This window comes from Tachysurus vachellii, chromosome 14, assembly GCF_030014155.1.
Source record: "Tachysurus vachellii isolate PV-2020 chromosome 14, HZAU_Pvac_v1, whole genome shotgun sequence".
NCBI lineage: Eukaryota > Metazoa > Chordata > Actinopteri > Siluriformes > Bagridae > Tachysurus > Tachysurus vachellii.
Genome location: NC_083473.1, coordinates 9,315,567 through 9,332,694, shown reverse-complemented (window position 1 = coordinate 9,332,694; position 17,128 = coordinate 9,315,567). Strand labels below are relative to the sequence as shown.

Sequence of the window (17,128 nt, the reverse complement as noted above, 5' to 3'; positions counted from 1 at the left end):
GAAACAGGGATCTCTGTGTGTGTGTTTGCTTGAATAAACATATGTTTCATCTGTCATTGCTGCTTGTAGCTTTAGAGGAAAAATCATTACTATAATCTTTATCCAGAAAACAGGAGGCCCTTGAATTATTTAATAAGAGATTCTATGTTTATCTTTCTTGTTTATTTAGTGGCCATATCTTAGAGGGGCTGCCAGTAAATTGCAAGGCACCATTCACACATATGCACACCTAGTGACAATTAAGTGTCACCTGTCCACCTAATGGCATGTTTTCTAAGAGGAATTTAGGAATCTAGAGAACATGGAGTAAATCCACACAGACAACATGTTAAACTACAGGCAGATAGTAACCTAAGCTCAGGATCGAACTGTGGATGGAGCTGTGAGGTGGCAACACTACCTGCAGCACCATCATGTCTCTCTTATTATCATGATACTGGTTATTATTTCTGTTTTGAATAATTAGTTTTTTTTTCGATTGTTTTTTTTTTTTTTTTTTTAATTCTGGCATAGTTAATAATGAAGAGATACAGACAGACAGGCAGACAGACAGAGAGACACTGTAGACATTTTAAAACAGACGTTTTTTTCGTAGAGTTTACTGGCTTAAGAAAGATTGCCGTACACACAGATGAAATAAATAAGTGAAATAAACTTTATAGTAACAACAAATATAGTAGCAGTCATTGTAATATCACTTATTTAGCCTTTACTCTTTACACATATATAGTTTTATTTATTGTAAAGCTTGTTTTTATTTTTTTTTATTTTAACAATATCATATATGACTTTGGTACTTTGTCTGACTTTTCAATTAGCAGCATTCCAGTTGGAATCCAAACAGGAACATTGCTCCTTTTGTCATTTCAAACGCAAAAGGGATATAGAGGGAAGACTCTGACCCTTTCCTGTCCCACTGCTAAGTCCTGCACTCTGATAGGCTGCTGAATTTGGGTGTTGTGTCATATTGATCACAGGTTTTGAGTTCTCTTTGGTCATTAGTTAATTTTTGGTGCAGCTTTCTAAGGACTGTATTGACATTTATTATTATTATTATTATTATTATTATTATTATTATTATTATTATTATTATTACAATCCAGTTTTGGTAGGTTCTTCCAGACAAAGGCAAGCAATTTCTTTTCCCTTAAGGTTACCTACGCAGATGTACTCCGCAACGTCATCTGTGGGATTATCCAATGTGGTCTTTGGTGCAACCTGAAACACTCTTTTAGATACAGAAACACACACCCACACCCACACCCACACACACACACACAAACATGCACACAATCTTAAGTTCATACTAGCTTGCAGGCAGGGGGAGAAGGAGAGAATTCAAATGTATTCTCTCCTTTATTCCACTCCTGAATCTTTTTTTAATCATTACTCAATTTAAATCTTACACCCCTCTACATGATTCCAGAAGATTCATTCTTCTCTCACAGTCACATTTTTTTGAATCTTGTTCTGGGAATCCTGAGTGAAGCCTATAACTGTCTTTATGAGAGATTGGTTAGTAGACGGCAGAGTCAGGTGTCAGTTGTCAGTTTTTCTGCTTCTTTAGTCCATAGAGAATGACTACAACTCATGGCTGCATCATGTTTGGGCTTCGTTTCGCATGTCAGTGCCAGGCTAAAGTCAAGGCTCTGGTGGGGAATAGCACATTTTTGGTATAATAGCTGGTCCATTTTAGATCCTGTTTACTGGAGAATTCTACAGTACAACTTAGCTTCAAAAGAAAAGCTCTCCACATTTAGCCAGTGAACTGGAGTTGGACTATTCTGGTCCTGTAAGCATTAACATGGTCCCATTGGCCTATTTTTCTTTTCTTAGCAGGTCCGGATTTAAACGTTGTCATGGTCCCATGTACTGGGATGAAGTCTAGGGCTGTCCTTTGTTGCGAGGCCCTGATGTAAATGTTAGCATTGTCCCTTAGAGGGACAGCGGGTTTTTAGCTTTAGTGAAGCTTAAGTTAGCGGGGTCGCGCAGCACGGACTCTTTTGCTCCTTTTGCTGACAGTGGTGAAACGAAATGGCGTGTGGTCTGGCTGCTCCCCTGGAGGAAGGCGCTTCATAAAATGAACGTCTTGCTGGTTTAGAAGTGTCTGTGGGCCACGACGAGGGCGCCCCCTTTTGGTGAAGCCCACATACCAGTCTTTGTAACGTGCTGACATTAATGCTGTGTAGTTGTTCTCAAGCACCATCTCAATAAAGACACAGTCCTCACCGCGATTACTGGCCTTCTGTGAAAATCCAGAAAAACATCCACATAGAGACAGAACAAAGCCATTTAGAGAGAGAAAGAGAGAGAAAGTAAACACTTGTCAGTTTACCATGAACTCAGATTGTTCACACAGAAAATAAAATGAAGAAGCAACTTTAGCTAACATAGAGATGTGTCACCTTGCCTACAAGTTTGCCCCTGCGGTTCATACACAGATAGTAGTTGGTCTCCTTCCCCCTGATTCGCACCTGGCTGCCGAATGTGTCTGCCTCCACTACAAGCTGGGCTTGTGAAGGGACAGAAAGACAGGCATACAGACAGACGTTACAAAAGAAATACAGTACATGGAACACTAACAATGACAAGAAAAAAAACAGCAGGTGATGATCCAGACATTCCCTTATGTATCTCTTGCTGAGAGTTCTTTTTGTGGGTAGTAGTTTAAGATGGTGATTAAAGTACTCTCTCTGACCACTTTGCTTTTTTTACCCAATTATTATTTTTAACCCAATATCTATTTTCTGCATAATGATTTTATCTGCAATTTCTTGACTTTTTCATGTAAAAAGCTTTACAATGACCAGCGTGCCATGCTATTGCCATGTAATTGCCTAGATTTAATAAGATCCTACAATTTTTAGTTAAGTTAAATAATAATAATAATAATAATAATAATAATAATAATAATAATAATAATAATAATAATAATGTTTTGGGGTCAAATTGAAACATTTGTCACATTCGATCACCTAAACTAAATAAACTAATTTTTTTAAGCTTTTTTTTTCATTTAATCATCATTTATCTAATCATTATATTAAAACTGTATCATGTATTTTTTCAATGAGAATAATGAAATAATTATTGATCATAAAAATATTTATAAAAGATGAAATTGTTCATTTATTTGCTCACTTTTAGTAACTGTTTTACACTACACGTGAGGCGGAAATACACAAATCCAAGCGTTTCAGTTCATATCCATGGTGATCACACAGTCATTTCTATATGTGTTGAAGATACTTTAGTTTTATAAACACTAGAGTATTTACCTAGGTTGAAGTATTACAATAATACTGGGATTGTGTTCGGTTACTGTTTCAGGTAAAACATTCACCCTTTCCCCAGCATAAACATTAAGTTAATTTCAGATTGGCTGTTCAGGATGGTTTGAGTTTAGCCAGCACATTTGAGAACAGTCGTAAATACCACTAACAAACTGAATAACTAGCCTTTGGTTTAAGTCTATAATGATTGACTTCCTGTGATAACATTAACACTGTTAGCAGTAGTTTGGAAAAGAGCAGGCGTAACTCATCTGGGGTGCTAAAACCCTGATATTTTTAGCAATGTAAAACCCCACTGTGAATGAAAATGGTTTTTGAATGAGTTAATGAATGAGCCATTTGACATAAAAAAACATATCACAATAATTAAAGACATTTGCAGGATACACCACATGTATAATAATAATTTGTAAAACAGCAGTTGTTAAATTTTGTAAACATTACTGTGTACAAAAATACACTCTTAAAAGGGGGACAATGAAAGGTAAACGCATAAAAGTTAACTTTTTTCTCGATTATACTTTGTATATTACTATAGATACTATGTAGTCATAGCAAAACAGGAGCACAGACAATACAAGAAAGCTCATAAATTGTAATTTGATGTAATTTATCTAACATAATATTGCCCTGCTATCAGTGGCATCATGTATTTATTTTGTCATGTAAATATAATGTAGATGTAGATGCTAGATGAGTGTTACAATCTTTTTGCTCCTAAGAGGTTATTTTAGTATCAAAGTCATTTAGTAAGCGTATGCGTGTGCACATGGGTTTCATTCATGTTGGCTGTGTTTCACAAGGCTTGTCCTTGTTTAAATATAAACCCCTAAAACAAGCTCCTAGATGACCTTTTACGAGTGCAGGGGTCAGCATTGATCAATAAGCTCTTTCTCTCTCTCCCTTTTCTCTTCCCCCAGTCTGCACTATCCATCTTTATATTTTATCCCATTACTGCCTGGCAGAATTAAATATGACACAACATAAAAAAGTATTTAAAATGGCACAGAAAAAGCAGCTGAAAGTGTCTTGTAGTGTAGATAAATATATTAGCCATCAGTACTAGAGTAAAGTCACCTAGGTGGGTACATATCATCTTTCAACTTCCTTTGCCATTGATTGTGTGGCTTTGCAGTGCATCACACAGCATCCAGGGAGAGTGGGGGAGGATGGATGGAGGGATGGATAGATGGAAGAAGAGAGAGGTGAGATGAGAGGTGAAAGTGAAAGAGAGGAGAGAAGGAGAGGGGGAGGACATGGTCAGCATGCTGCTTAAAACCATTCAGGGTAAAAAAAAAAACCCACAGGCAAAATGTAGGATCAATGGAGAGATCAATGAGGAGATGAGCTGCTAACACACTAACACCCAGCGCTGACTTTGCTGTATCCATCTCTCACTCCCTCTTCCTCTCTCTTTCATTCTTTCCACCCCCCCTTCATGAATCACAGTGTCAGCAGTCGCTGAGGTGTTTGTTTTCCACAGAGAAGTTCCTCACTACCTTTTTTCTCATTGTATTTGAGTGTGTCTCTGTGCAACAGAATAAGCAAGATATTCGTCTTCGAGTCGATTTGCCAACATCTTGTCTGCAGAAACATACTTTTCCTTCTAAGATATTATTTTTCTGTTCTTTTTTGTACCGTGTGAATGGGCTTGTAGAAGACAGACACACTGAGTCAGACATGGGGAAAAATGAAATAAAGCCAGAGAAGTAAAGTAAATGAAGTGAGAGTAGAGGTGAATTAATTGTGCAATTAAATGAACTGTGATAGCATGTTTATTTTTAATTATTTGTCATCTAATTGTATTTGTATTCAGCAATTAAAAGATTAACACTGAATTACTGTTATTAAAGAACTGTTCATTAGTGTTCAAGGTACATTGACAAGTTATAAAATGACAAATAAATTGGCTGAATAACCGCATTACAACATTTATTTTAATATTGCACAAGTTTTATTTATAGTGTTTTATATAAAGTCATTATTGTGCAGCCCTGGAGTGAGAAAATGAGTTTCTTGTGTATGTGTGTATGTTGTTACCGAATTTGTCTCCGTCCTCCCCGCGGGCACTGATTTTGCGGCCAAGCACTTGGACATGTTTGCAGCTGGTGCGACTGTAGAGTTGGTAGACTCGGGGCTGTCGCCGGCTCATGGGGTCTCGTGCACGAGTCTGATTCTCCACGTGCATGCTGAAGTTCACGCCATCAACTCCGAACACCTGCAGGCAGAGGAACATACATGCAGGTGTCTTATCTCTCCTACATGCTGATATCTCACTTTTCTCACAAAGGTAGATTCTTAAAATTACAATGGAGCCTCTCAGAACAGGGGTTCTTAGATGCCATTCTGAGGATTCACCTCCTTGCACAGTTTAAAGCTTCCCATAGTCCGAAAAATATGAAACACAATTTGAATTAAATGTAATTTGAGAGTCATTAATATATGGACAGAAAGCCTGATAGAGTGCACTGAAATAACTTCCAATCCAGAAATAACTACTCTGTGACATTAAACATCCACCAAAGACTGTTTTTGATTATTTAAATGTTTAAAATATGTTTTTGTTTTTTTTTAATATTCTTCTTTTTTCTGGTTTCCACAGTCTTTTTTTCAAATTTTTTTTTTTTTTTTTAATAAAATACTTGCAATCCCTGGATTACTCACAAATTCATCAGTGATTTATTTCTCCTGATATAACTTTCCTCTAGTTGCTTAAGTGAAATTCATCAGTCTAATCAAACTGAATCAAAATTTTTGCACAGATGAACACATACACACCTGCAGAGGATTGCACATAACCAGCATCATCTGGATATACCTGAAAGAGAGAGGAGAATAAAGGAATGAATCTCAAAATATATTGTCTAATTTCTAATCCTTGTTGCCTTCATTTATACCTTAATCCACACGCCTACCAAATTTATCATCACTGTATCAGAATCTAACATGCCGATCTAAAAAACATTATGATTTATACTGCAAAGATGTTCTGGCACTGGATTTGTTGAATACCCCAGGCTGTGCAACCTACAAGCAGCTCATGAGTCCATTTTCGTACTGCACTCACACTGAGCCTAGTTCCCCATGCACAGTGATAAACATGTGCAACTATAAAGGTTGATGACTAGGATGGTTTAATTGGGACACACCCTGATGACTCCTACAATACTTTTGGGAGTTCTCTCCAATCCCTAACCTCTTGAAGTCATCCTGCCTTAAGACCATTTGGCTTGATCTTAAAGTTATAAACAATAAGATCACAACTCCTTCTCTACCTCCCAGTGAGCTGGATGCTGAATCTGACAGAATGCTAAATGCCCGATAATCTCCTTATTCATCTCTGCAGCCCAGGAGGTAGGTGGGAGGGAAGGGAGTGTGCCCTGATTTTGGATGGATCTCTGTTCTCTTTTCCTCACTCTGTCTGCCATCTTTAATCTCCACACTTTGGGAAAGGAAAAAGTTGACATTTGAGGCATTGCTCACATTTGTATGGAAACTTGGACAGTGTTTTGTGCGAGAAGCATTTGTGCTGTGTTAAGAGCGAATGGGGTAGTTCAGAGCAAGGGTGAAGCGAGCTCTTGCCAGGAGCCCTTCAGCCCGGCCTAGTAGAGTTCCTTTCAGGTTCTATTCAGTGTGCATGAGCCGAACAGCTTTGTGTGAAACATCAGAAATTGTGACAACAGCCTTAAAGCAACTCTTGGCTAGAGTCCAGTGGTTGTCTAAAACAGATGTCAGAGGCATAGTTGAAAGCATATTTGAAACAGAACAAGAGAAGTACCATAGCTGGTATTTGTTGTAAAAATCCCATATAAACATCAAAAATGTAAGTCCAATAAATCCCTTAAAGGTGTAGTCAGTGACTATGAAAAAAGAGCTCAAGCCAGGTGTTCTGAAACTTAAATTCAAAACATATAACATTTATGTAAATGCATATTGCACTGAAGACTGAGAATAATGCCATGCCTTTGAGTATAAAAAAGACAAACAATAAACCACTGAAGTGCCACTGTTTAATATTAGTCTGGATTATTCTGACCAAAATTTACATCTCTGTTTGGAGTGTGCTAATGGAAAGATTGATCAAAACAATATATGGTGATATGTTTCACCACGTCACATCACAGATGCTTGTTATAAGCCAGTTTGATCGACTCACCAGCACCGTGTAAAGTCTGACTGAGTTGATAAAGTTGTTTGAATTACCAGTTTCCGATGAGTGTTGTTTGTACCATCTATGCACTTCTTTATTCTTCAAGTCTTTTCTATATATTAATATTAAAACCTCCAGAATTCTTACCTTTGTGTATTACGTCTACTACTACTCTTTTTGTCTTCATTTTTGGTAGAAATAATTTTGAAAATATTGAAAATAGACTTCTTCCTTCTATAATGAATCATTTATATTATTTTCTGTTTTATTGTGTGCTATTTTATGTAACACCTTTTGCAAATATTCAAAGTAGTCTATGACAAAATTTGGCAATTTAGTGACCTTTGAGCTACTTTCCCGTGAAAAGAGTGGGCAACACTGCTTTAAAGTCAGTCAGCTTGCAGTACTTGAGCTATGTGGTATTATAAGGTTCTGTTTGCCATTCATTCTTTACACATGTAGAAGATTATAATACTAAGATCACAGTCTCAGAACAATAACAAACCTGGTAAGGCTTCTGTGTATTTTGGTTTACAACATTAACTACTGCGTGAATTTTTGTAATGGTAACAGTTTTACTGTTCACACAGCAGCCTCTGAAAGGATTTCCACACTGGAAACTGACCACATCCAAAGCACATCCTCATAGGAGAAGCATCATTACTGTGCCATTATTCTAGAGTGTGTATTAAAACCAGCAACCTAAATTCTGCTTGATAATATGTCTAATGTAGCTTACAAAGAATCTGAACTTAGGTTTACTTTCAAGGCTTGTTCCTTTTGGGGCAGGCTCTGGATAGGCATGGGAAGGGTGTGTTGTATGCTCTAATGAAGTGTATCAGAGTATATGTGCCATTGCTGTGTGTGTTGAGGCACCAGGGATGTGTTCTGTATGCAGTAAGTGTGAGTGCACACACATGTTCCATAATGCAATGTACTATGTAAGTACACTCCAGAGATCGGTGTACCTTGTTTAAGTGCCCCCTACAAGGGGGAAAACCTGAGGGTGAATGCATAATCCCACTGCCCTGTGCCTGGCAACTTGCTGCATATAAACAAGCCCTAAGAACTTTTCTACTTCCCCTCCCTTTTCCTCTTTCCTCTACCCTGCTGTCATGTACTTCTTCTTTGGCAGACCCTTTTTTTCTTTTCTTTATCTCTTTCTGCACACAGCTATCAGGAAATGAACAGTTGAACACAATATTATCAGGTTCTCTCTCATCCCAACTTTCATTCTATATCTGATTTTCTGGAAATGTTTTCTCTCTTTCAGATTGGTATGGGGGGTGTGATGTCAGCACTGTCACTAATGGGAGATTCAAGTCTAAGAGAGTTAATTCTATCCCAATAACAGAAATACCATAAAAACCTAGAAGGAAAAAAGCTGTCAAGTACTTTCACCATTTCATTTTGTCTTTTCACAAATGACCCTTAACTTTTTACAATTTTCTTCCATGTTGTCAGTAATTCTACATTTTCGCATATTTTCTATTGCCAACAGAAATATACACTAACTAAATATCCATTCTGAATTTGGTTACCCATCTTGACAGAGAACCAAGAATTAGACAAATATTGCATTTCTGCATGTCAGTACACTACAGCAATCATCAGTCATTTTTGATAATTTTCCATCCAATTCAGTGAAAAATCTGGACTGTTCTGTTTTTACATAAAAGTAAATGCTGAGTAAATCGCGCTTCATCCAGTGTTGCTGCTGTTGATTGTTAAGACTAGTAACGTAAGAGAAATGATGGCACCAACTCCACAATTTCTAAAGAACTCCTCCAACATTCCTGTTTCAGGTTTTGAACTGGGAAATGGAACGAGGTGCTTAAGCATTGTGCTGATAGGCCCTGATTCAGATTAGTCTCTATACAGTGCATGCTATACCTTTGGGGGTGTATGCACTATGTGAGTGAGAATTAATACTTGTGTGAGAGAGGGGTCTATGGTGGATGTCCTTAATTAGCCCTGTAGTGGCTGCATTAGTGGAACTCCAATCATTCTCTCACACTCATATCCAGGCATTCAGTCACTGATTACTAATGTAACAGGTCACCAAGCAGTTAACACTGGAATTCCTAGTCAATTACATTCTCCATTACGGCATAATCTCTTTGAATTGTGGCCGAGTTGTGACTTCACAACAATATTAATGATATTTTTGCAAATGTGATAAGCCTATGATTTATGTGGAATGTTTCGACTGAACCTGGTTCCTTGTTTACATCCTGAGACCTCACACCTCATAATTACATCACTTCCATTCAGTCCGAGGAGAGCAGGCGAAAAACATAAAGTACAAAAAAACCAGCATAATGGAAGAGATATGAAAAGAATTGAACGAGTGTTTCTCATCTTGTCATTTTTAAATCCTCTTTCCTTGCTCTCCCTTCCTCTCTCGTTTCCCTGTCTGGTTTATGGAGAATGGGAAGACTCCCCCACGCTGTCCCAGCCATGAAGAGATATGAGAGTGAGAAACAGAACGAAGGAAAATAAAGACAGAGAAACAGTGTCAGCAGCTGGCAGCTGCAGCAAAGCAGACACACAGATGCTGAACACACACTCAAACTCCCATAGATATAACTGTAATTAAGAACATGCACACACAAGTCACTTCTCTTAACATCAGATAATTCTCTGTGCACACAGAACACACATTCATAACCATTTTATACACTGTCTCACCACATCTATATATATATGTGGTGAGACACAGTATATATATATATATATGTATGTGTGTGTATTTACTTTAACACGCACTCTCTCATTATACCTAAAGAATCACTTGAATGTTTACAATAAACAGTTCCATATATATATATTTATATTTATATAATAAGTTTATATACTCTAACTTATTTCTGTAATCATAGCATTTCTTCTTTTGTAAACATTTCTTCTTTTGTTTGTTGTGATAAGAACAATCCCTTACAACCTCAACCTCAACCTCAACCAATACTGACAGTTTTTATCTTAAGGATGGCAAGGTCATCTTCATGTCATCTTCAGTGTCAACTTAATTTACAATGACCATGTCAGAACATCTTATTTTGTAATAGATACACACACACACACTAGGCCATACTGCACTAAACCCTATAACTAATTGATTCTGGAACTATCAGATTCTTATGACAGTTTCTTATGAGAATCTGATAATTGTATCAGATTGGAAGCTCTTCTGCCTGCTAAACAGATATTGCATGGACTGTATTAGCATACTGAAACATGACAGTCATTTAAATGTAATGACACATTAACACCTGCCTGTCACATGTTCAGTTCAGCACTAGTTTTCCCAATTAAATGATCAAAATATATAATTCTAGCAAAACCACTATAGTGACAGCTATCATTACAACATCTATTATGCTCAATTAAATTAATTTCCCAATGTTTATCTAATCATGAAACATTTTTAGAAAGTTTAGGTTGACTTAAACTGAGACAGACAGAAAGAGAAATAGAGGGAGACATTTGGACGTAAAGCCTCATTAGTAAGAGGAAGGCAAAGTTAGGGAGCATGAGAGAGGGAGACAGATGCTTCAGATGTTTGAATGGTGCTGCTGGAAAATCATCTGAATGACATGACTTTGTCTCTTTCTCTCTTTCCATAAACTGTCTGATTCATACTGTCCTCATGCCGTCCCATACTGGCCCAATGTGTGTTTGCACTTTGTCTGTAGGAATACCTTCATTGGCCATGCATTACTGAAAACTGCCAATGGGGTTGAACAGCACTGGCTTTATGGCTCTGTATATCTTACTGGCTATCATCCTTATTTTGCAGGGTGGTCGTCTGTGTATTTCCCATTGGCTGTCTTCCCTCAGCAAAATGGTCTAGAACGAACGCCTTGGGTCATATAAGCCGTGCATAAAGGCTTTATATCCGAACAGACTGGTTCAACATGTGTGCACACTGGGAATGCACCAGCTTGGGGTCAGTGCATATGTAGTGAGCAGTGGTATGCGCTGGTGGGCTGACAGTGTGTCTGTGGTCTTTGTGCACCTGTGTGTGCTGACTGTGCACCTGTAGGTACAGACTACATGAGTAGTGGAGTGTGTCAGCCAGGTGCTTGAAGTCATTTCTTACATCTGCTGACCAGGTCTACACTTATGCAGAGGAATGCAGTGGTTTCGGATACTAACCTCACACCTGTACATACAGGTCATGTCCTATGCTCTACGCATTCTACTGTTGCATTTACCCATGCTGTCTGGTTAACTACTGCTTCCTGGTGGCAAGTATGAACTGATGTACAAACATCAGTCATCAGACATTACATACATTCAGCATGAAATGAAAAGGATGAAAAAGGAGACTTATTATCCTTGACTGATAGACTTCAGAACCTATATTGGCAATTATAGATAGATAGATAGATAGATAGATAGATAGATAGATAGATAGATAGATAGATAGATAGATAGATAGATTCTTTAATAGATAATCTGTGCAACAATCTGTGCTTGTGGTAGTGGTTGCATTCCTATTGATGGGCTGCTTTACTGGACTCATCATTTTGTTGTTTTCAGCTCTTCCTGAATGTTACCATTAATAAAGTGTGTTTGGGCATCAGCAAAATATATTTAGCTGTGTCATTTATGTGTGCGGAAACTTTATAAAAAATAATTTAGTTCAGTTTGCCCTAGAAAACATTTAAACACAAATTTAATAAATATTCATACATGAAGCCATTTTCTTATAATTATGCCCAATATAAACCTCAAGGCAGTATAAACCTCATAGATGCTTCTATGCCATATTAGACACCTAAATAGATGACAGATGTACCCGTGTCTTCTGCCCAGAAGTATCGGCCAATCTTTAAAGATTACATCCACAGCCAACCATACATTTAACATTTAGCAAAAAATTAAAGCCCTAGTGTGGATAAACATCACTGTGTATAGAATGCCATTATCAGCATTCTATAAAATGTATATTTCTTGTCTGTAAATTTTCTATACATGTCTGGAAATATTCATTATATCGCATTGTCTCAGGGGTCTTAGTATCTCTACGTATCTCAGCACACATTAACTCCAGACTGTACCACAGTTTAAATTCAAGTATTGTTAAACTGTGAATCTGTGCAGATTTTACAATGCATAGTCAATATTGTATGATTGCTGGCTGCTGTTCATGAGGTGTTATTGATATTATGTGCATTCATGCATGCTATCTCCATATTTATGCATCCTGCCTGCAGACATATGAGCACTGACTGCCTGCTGTGATGTATGCATGCTTCATCTACCTGCCAGCACTGGCAGCGCAGGTGAAAATGGCTCAGAGCTCAGTAAGAATTCTCAGCTGTTCAAACAACACAGTTACGCTGAGAGAGGGAGAAAGCTCAAAAAGAAGAGAAAATGAAAAGAGAAAAAAACCATTTTAGCTGCAACTTCGGATTCCCCCTATCCCTCCAAAACCGCATCAACCCTCAAGCCAAAGAGAGAGTGAGAGGGGAGGAGAGAAAGAGTAGCTGGGAGCTCTTACTTTACAGCACTGTGTGGTCATGAGCCAAGACAAGCAATGTGGTGTGACATCATCAGACCTGAGACAGGATTTGTCCTAAAGGTGTGGAAAGAGAAGTTCTATCCCAAATCACCCCTAACCCTTCTTCCCTGTGTGCCTTTCAAGCAAAGTTCATTGTCTTACACAAGTTTTGACTGACTGTCTCAGCTTAAGCGGTATGGCAGGAACACAAACCAGCTAATCAGCTTGCAATGTTGTATTACTGCCACATTACACAGTGCACCTTTCACATCTGCGTGGCAGGCCGAGGCCAAGGGCCTGGAGGAAGCAGTTGGTTCTGGACTGCACACAAGAGACTTGAGGGTGATGAAATACAAGAGTTCAATTGAAATAGATGGATCCTATTGCACTTCTCTCAGTCTGTGCAGAATTAAGCACAGCACATGTGGTAAGGTTTAGTGGTTAAGGTTTAGATGAGAAACAAAAACACTTCATATTGACATTTGTAGACTTTGTGCTGTAAAAAAAATGCATATGTGCATAATCACAAAATCACTTCTACACCTGATGCTAAAACTTCACTGTGCTTGATCTTTCTTCACTGGTGAATGTAGCAATCAGATCCAAATTTTAAATGCAAATCTAAGCAGCATTAAATTAGATCATCTCTATGGAATGTATTTCTTCACCTAAGTCCCTTAAAAATGGCGTTTTCCCATCACTGAACTAAACTGTTTCAATTCTCAGATAATACGATATAAGATTTGCTCTATTTTCTAGAAGCTATCCTCTTGTGCCATGTGCGTCAGCCTTCCAGGTGATGTGTGGTACACTTGACCAATTTCTCTGTACCCGTAAAGCAGATAAGGTACCAGATTTATGCCAGTTAGTAGTATTATTTGACCAATTGTGGAGTCTGGGGAAAGACAGAGAGAAAGTATGAGAGGGATCAATCTGTGTGCAGGTTGAAAAAAGAACAATGACAACCATCTCAATCTCTGCCATGTGTAAAATAATGAGAATAAGATAATAATGAGAGAATAAGTAGAAAAAAGAAACGAAAAAGGGTTTGTGGTCACACTTTGGGAGAGAACTGCAGAAATTCTGGAGTTTGTTTTCTTTGGATAAGGCACTCTTACCTGAGAGCATTTCTGATTGACATCCGTGACCATAGCAACCCATAGGGGGTGATGTCATTTCGTGCATTTTGTGATTATGGATGCAAGACTCACAGTTAGTCATGGGAAGTGGAGCGTGAAGCCAAACGCGTAATTCTGCAAAGCTTTGCTTTTAACAGTGTAAATGTTTTACGCATTACAGTTTACAGGAAACGACTTGCATTAACACACATGTGCAGGGGTTCAGCATTAAGTAATTAATGACTTACAAGACAGCCAGGGTAGAGAGGAAGGACCGCATCGCTCCCTGCGTCCAGCCGAGTCGCTCCGTGCGTCTTGGAAAACAAATGAACGCCGGGTCGCCTTCGATTCTGCCAAAGTTCACGTTTCAATCCCACGGTGTAATCCCGAAGGAAGGGTCACAAGGTCAGCGGACGCTCCCGCCGGCACCGGGCGGCGCGCATAGCTTCCCCCTAGGAAGGAGGTGCGTGCGTGCGTGCGTGTGTCAGTGAGGAGTTCGCGGCGAGCGTGCCACCGGGAGCGGCTGTAACAGCGGCTGTTGCTTGCGCGCTTGGTAACGGCACGGGGGCGGGGCAGAGCGGGCGGGAGGAGGAGAGCAAAAGCGGGGGGTTAGGCCATAACAGCTGGTATTCTCCACGGGTTACGGGTAACAGGTGAAGCCAAGTTTACCGGGCGTCCTCTCTCCACTTCCGGTCGGAGGATCGTCCGAGGTAAAGCGCGTAAAATGAAACTCTTTTTTTCTCCAGGGATTTCAAATACGTTAGAATTCTCACACTCGCTTCCTCAAAGTGTTTGTCAATGGTCTTATGGTCCTTTTAAAATTTGGGGATTCCGGAACAAACATGACACGAGAGGTCCGTGGATTGGTGTGGATAAGCGGAAAGAGTAAAAGGGAGGTAGACTGAATGGCCGGTGAGAGTGATATTTGCGCACGGCGTGGGGCACTTCAAGCGCCGCCAGTCGGCCTCGTTCATGGCTGCGGGGGGGTCCACGAAGAACTGTGGGACTCGGCGCACGATGAAGTCCGGTCCAACTCAGATGATGGAGGGAGACCAAGTGACAGCTGCTCGTAGCAGATTCAGCCACCCGCAAGACTCAAACACAGCGGCCCAGCACCTGATTTCCCGGAGTTCACCGCGCTCACTGCCCGTCTATGGGTCTTCTAGAGCTCTGGCCAAAAACGCAGTGCAATGACATCATCTAAAAATGTTTGAAAGAGGGGGTAGCATGGGATCCGAGATTTTAATTATTTATCTGTAAGCAGATAAAGTTTTCGGCTCCACTAGGCAACAGCTGCAAATGCCTCTCTTTCAAAAGAAAAGACAACACGATCCTTCTGTGAAGAGATTTTTTTTCGTACATCCACTTAAGAAGAGTGACAGAGTGAAGCCCGAGCTGCGCCACCTTCCCGTCTTCTGCCCCTCACGTTAACAAGTAAAACAAAACACGGTGGGAAAATACACACTGGGAAAGAGGAGAGGAAAGGGTGGTTTCTCAGTACATTCCCACTGCAGACCAGACGCTCCTCTTTCAGAGCTAAAAACTCACTCTGAGAATGAAAACACAGGAACAAGATTTTAGCAGCGGCTCATAGATTAGTCCACCCTCCCTTACAATCCCCAACCCCCTACTTCTCTCTCTCTCTCTCTCTCTCTCTCTCTCACACACACACACACACGCCAGCGCGCGCACACACCGGCGCACTCTGGCTCTTTCTCAGACGCGCTTTTACCGGATCCGTGCTCTTCGATGACTGCGAGCAAAAACACACCCGTGTGTATGTGTGTGTGTGTGTGTGTGTGTGTGTGTGTGACTGAGGGCGCGGTGTGCGCGCAGTTTTAGCGCCTTCCCCAACGGGACCGTGCTCTGTATCTGTCTCTATTACCGCCGGGGTAGACACCGAGACAACAAGACTCAGGGGATCTCTGCCTGCATCTCAACTGCTGGCTTTTATGGCTGTGTGTTCGCAAATCATCCTCCCGAAGTCCCCATTAACTGCACGTTATAGTGTGTCCCTGCCCCAACACACCTGACTCAACTCTTCAGCTCATTAACAAGCGCTTGACGAGGCTCGAAAGGATGCTGGCGCGTGGAAAACGCCACAAAACACACGTGAGGTGCAGGGCTACTCCAGGAGTAGGGCTAGGAAGCGGCGCATTAAGGTAATGAAAAGTTTTTTTGCACACAGGGACTTTTAGTGCTTTTTGAAAGAGTGATGCCTTTTAGGATCTTGCGTTTCATAACAATGGAAGTGAAAAGAGTAGAGTTTGAAAGGGAGAGGGAGGTATGTAAGCACAGGGTCAGGTCCAAAAGGAACATTTCTCAGGGATTTCGGCAGCAACGCCCGCTCTGCCCCCCACCACCACCACCTCCCCCTTACCCGACAGAACCGCAGACGGTCAGCCAAGCCAACACACTCACTCTCCCTCCCTTTCACTTTTCTTTCTGTCTTTCTCACACTCTCACGAACATACACTGCAATACAGTTCTTTAAGTGCTATGTGCAGGGGTATTTCATCCTCAGATAATAATGATACTGATGTGTGTGTGTGTGTGTGTGTGTGTGTGTGTGTGTGTGTGTGTGTGTGTGATTATTAATAGCGGTCATTCAGAGAGAGCAGATAATTTATGGCAATGGTAGCATATTCCAGGTCGACACACCAGTGTCTTCAGTGTACTTTTACACTCATATGTACTGTATCATCCTCCTTCTTGTGACCTGGCTGCTCCTTGCCTGACCTCTTGCACGTGCCTTTGGATGGAAAGCTGTTTGTCAGAAGAAGGTAAATGAGGCAAACAGGTCCAACATAAATTCACCTAACATGTGGGGACTAAAGCTGTGGAGTCCTTTCAGCCTCCATCAGGTGCAGGCTCCAGCTGTCCAGTGACCTTTGTTACAACTCAGTAGTCTTCACTAGGGGGCACCACATGGGAGGCATACATACAGAACAGGCAAACATACAGAACCTGTTGCAAAAAACATATAAAACTGGGAATCCCTCAGTTTGAAAAATGCATTGCATCCGTGGATAAGCAAATCATAATGTGTGAGTATTAG

General features: G+C 40.1%; 1 protein-coding gene across 1 annotated transcript; it reads right to left on the bottom strand.

Moving 5' to 3' along the window:
- Window positions 1–711: 711 nt before the first annotated feature.
- fgf18a (fibroblast growth factor 18a) lies at window positions 712–15,585 on the bottom strand. Its single transcript, XM_060886757.1, has 5 exons — window positions 14,319–15,585; window positions 6,072–6,111; window positions 5,334–5,511; window positions 2,406–2,512; window positions 712–2,245 (listed from the first exon to the last, which is right to left on the bottom strand). Exons 1-5 carry the CDS (start codon window positions 14,348–14,350, stop codon window positions 1,976–1,978), a joined length of 627 nt encoding a protein of 208 aa, XP_060742740.1. The 5' UTR covers window positions 14,351–15,585; the 3' UTR covers window positions 712–1,975.
- Between the last annotated feature and the right edge of the window lie 1,543 nt (window positions 15,586–17,128).

Excerpts from the sequence above, each read along its gene's own strand:
- fgf18a (XM_060886757.1), bottom strand. The coding sequence starts at position 14,350 with ATGCGGTCCTTCCTCTCTACCCTGGCTGTCTT. Across the intron at positions 2,513-5,333 it reads GGAGGACGGAGACAAATTCG|CCCAGCTTGTAGTGGAGGCA; the intron begins GTAACAACATAC and ends TCCCTTCACAAG. Across the intron at positions 2,246-2,405 it reads GGGGCAAACTTGTAGGCAAG|AAGGCCAGTAATCGCGGTGA; the intron begins GTGACACATCTC and ends GGATTTTCACAG.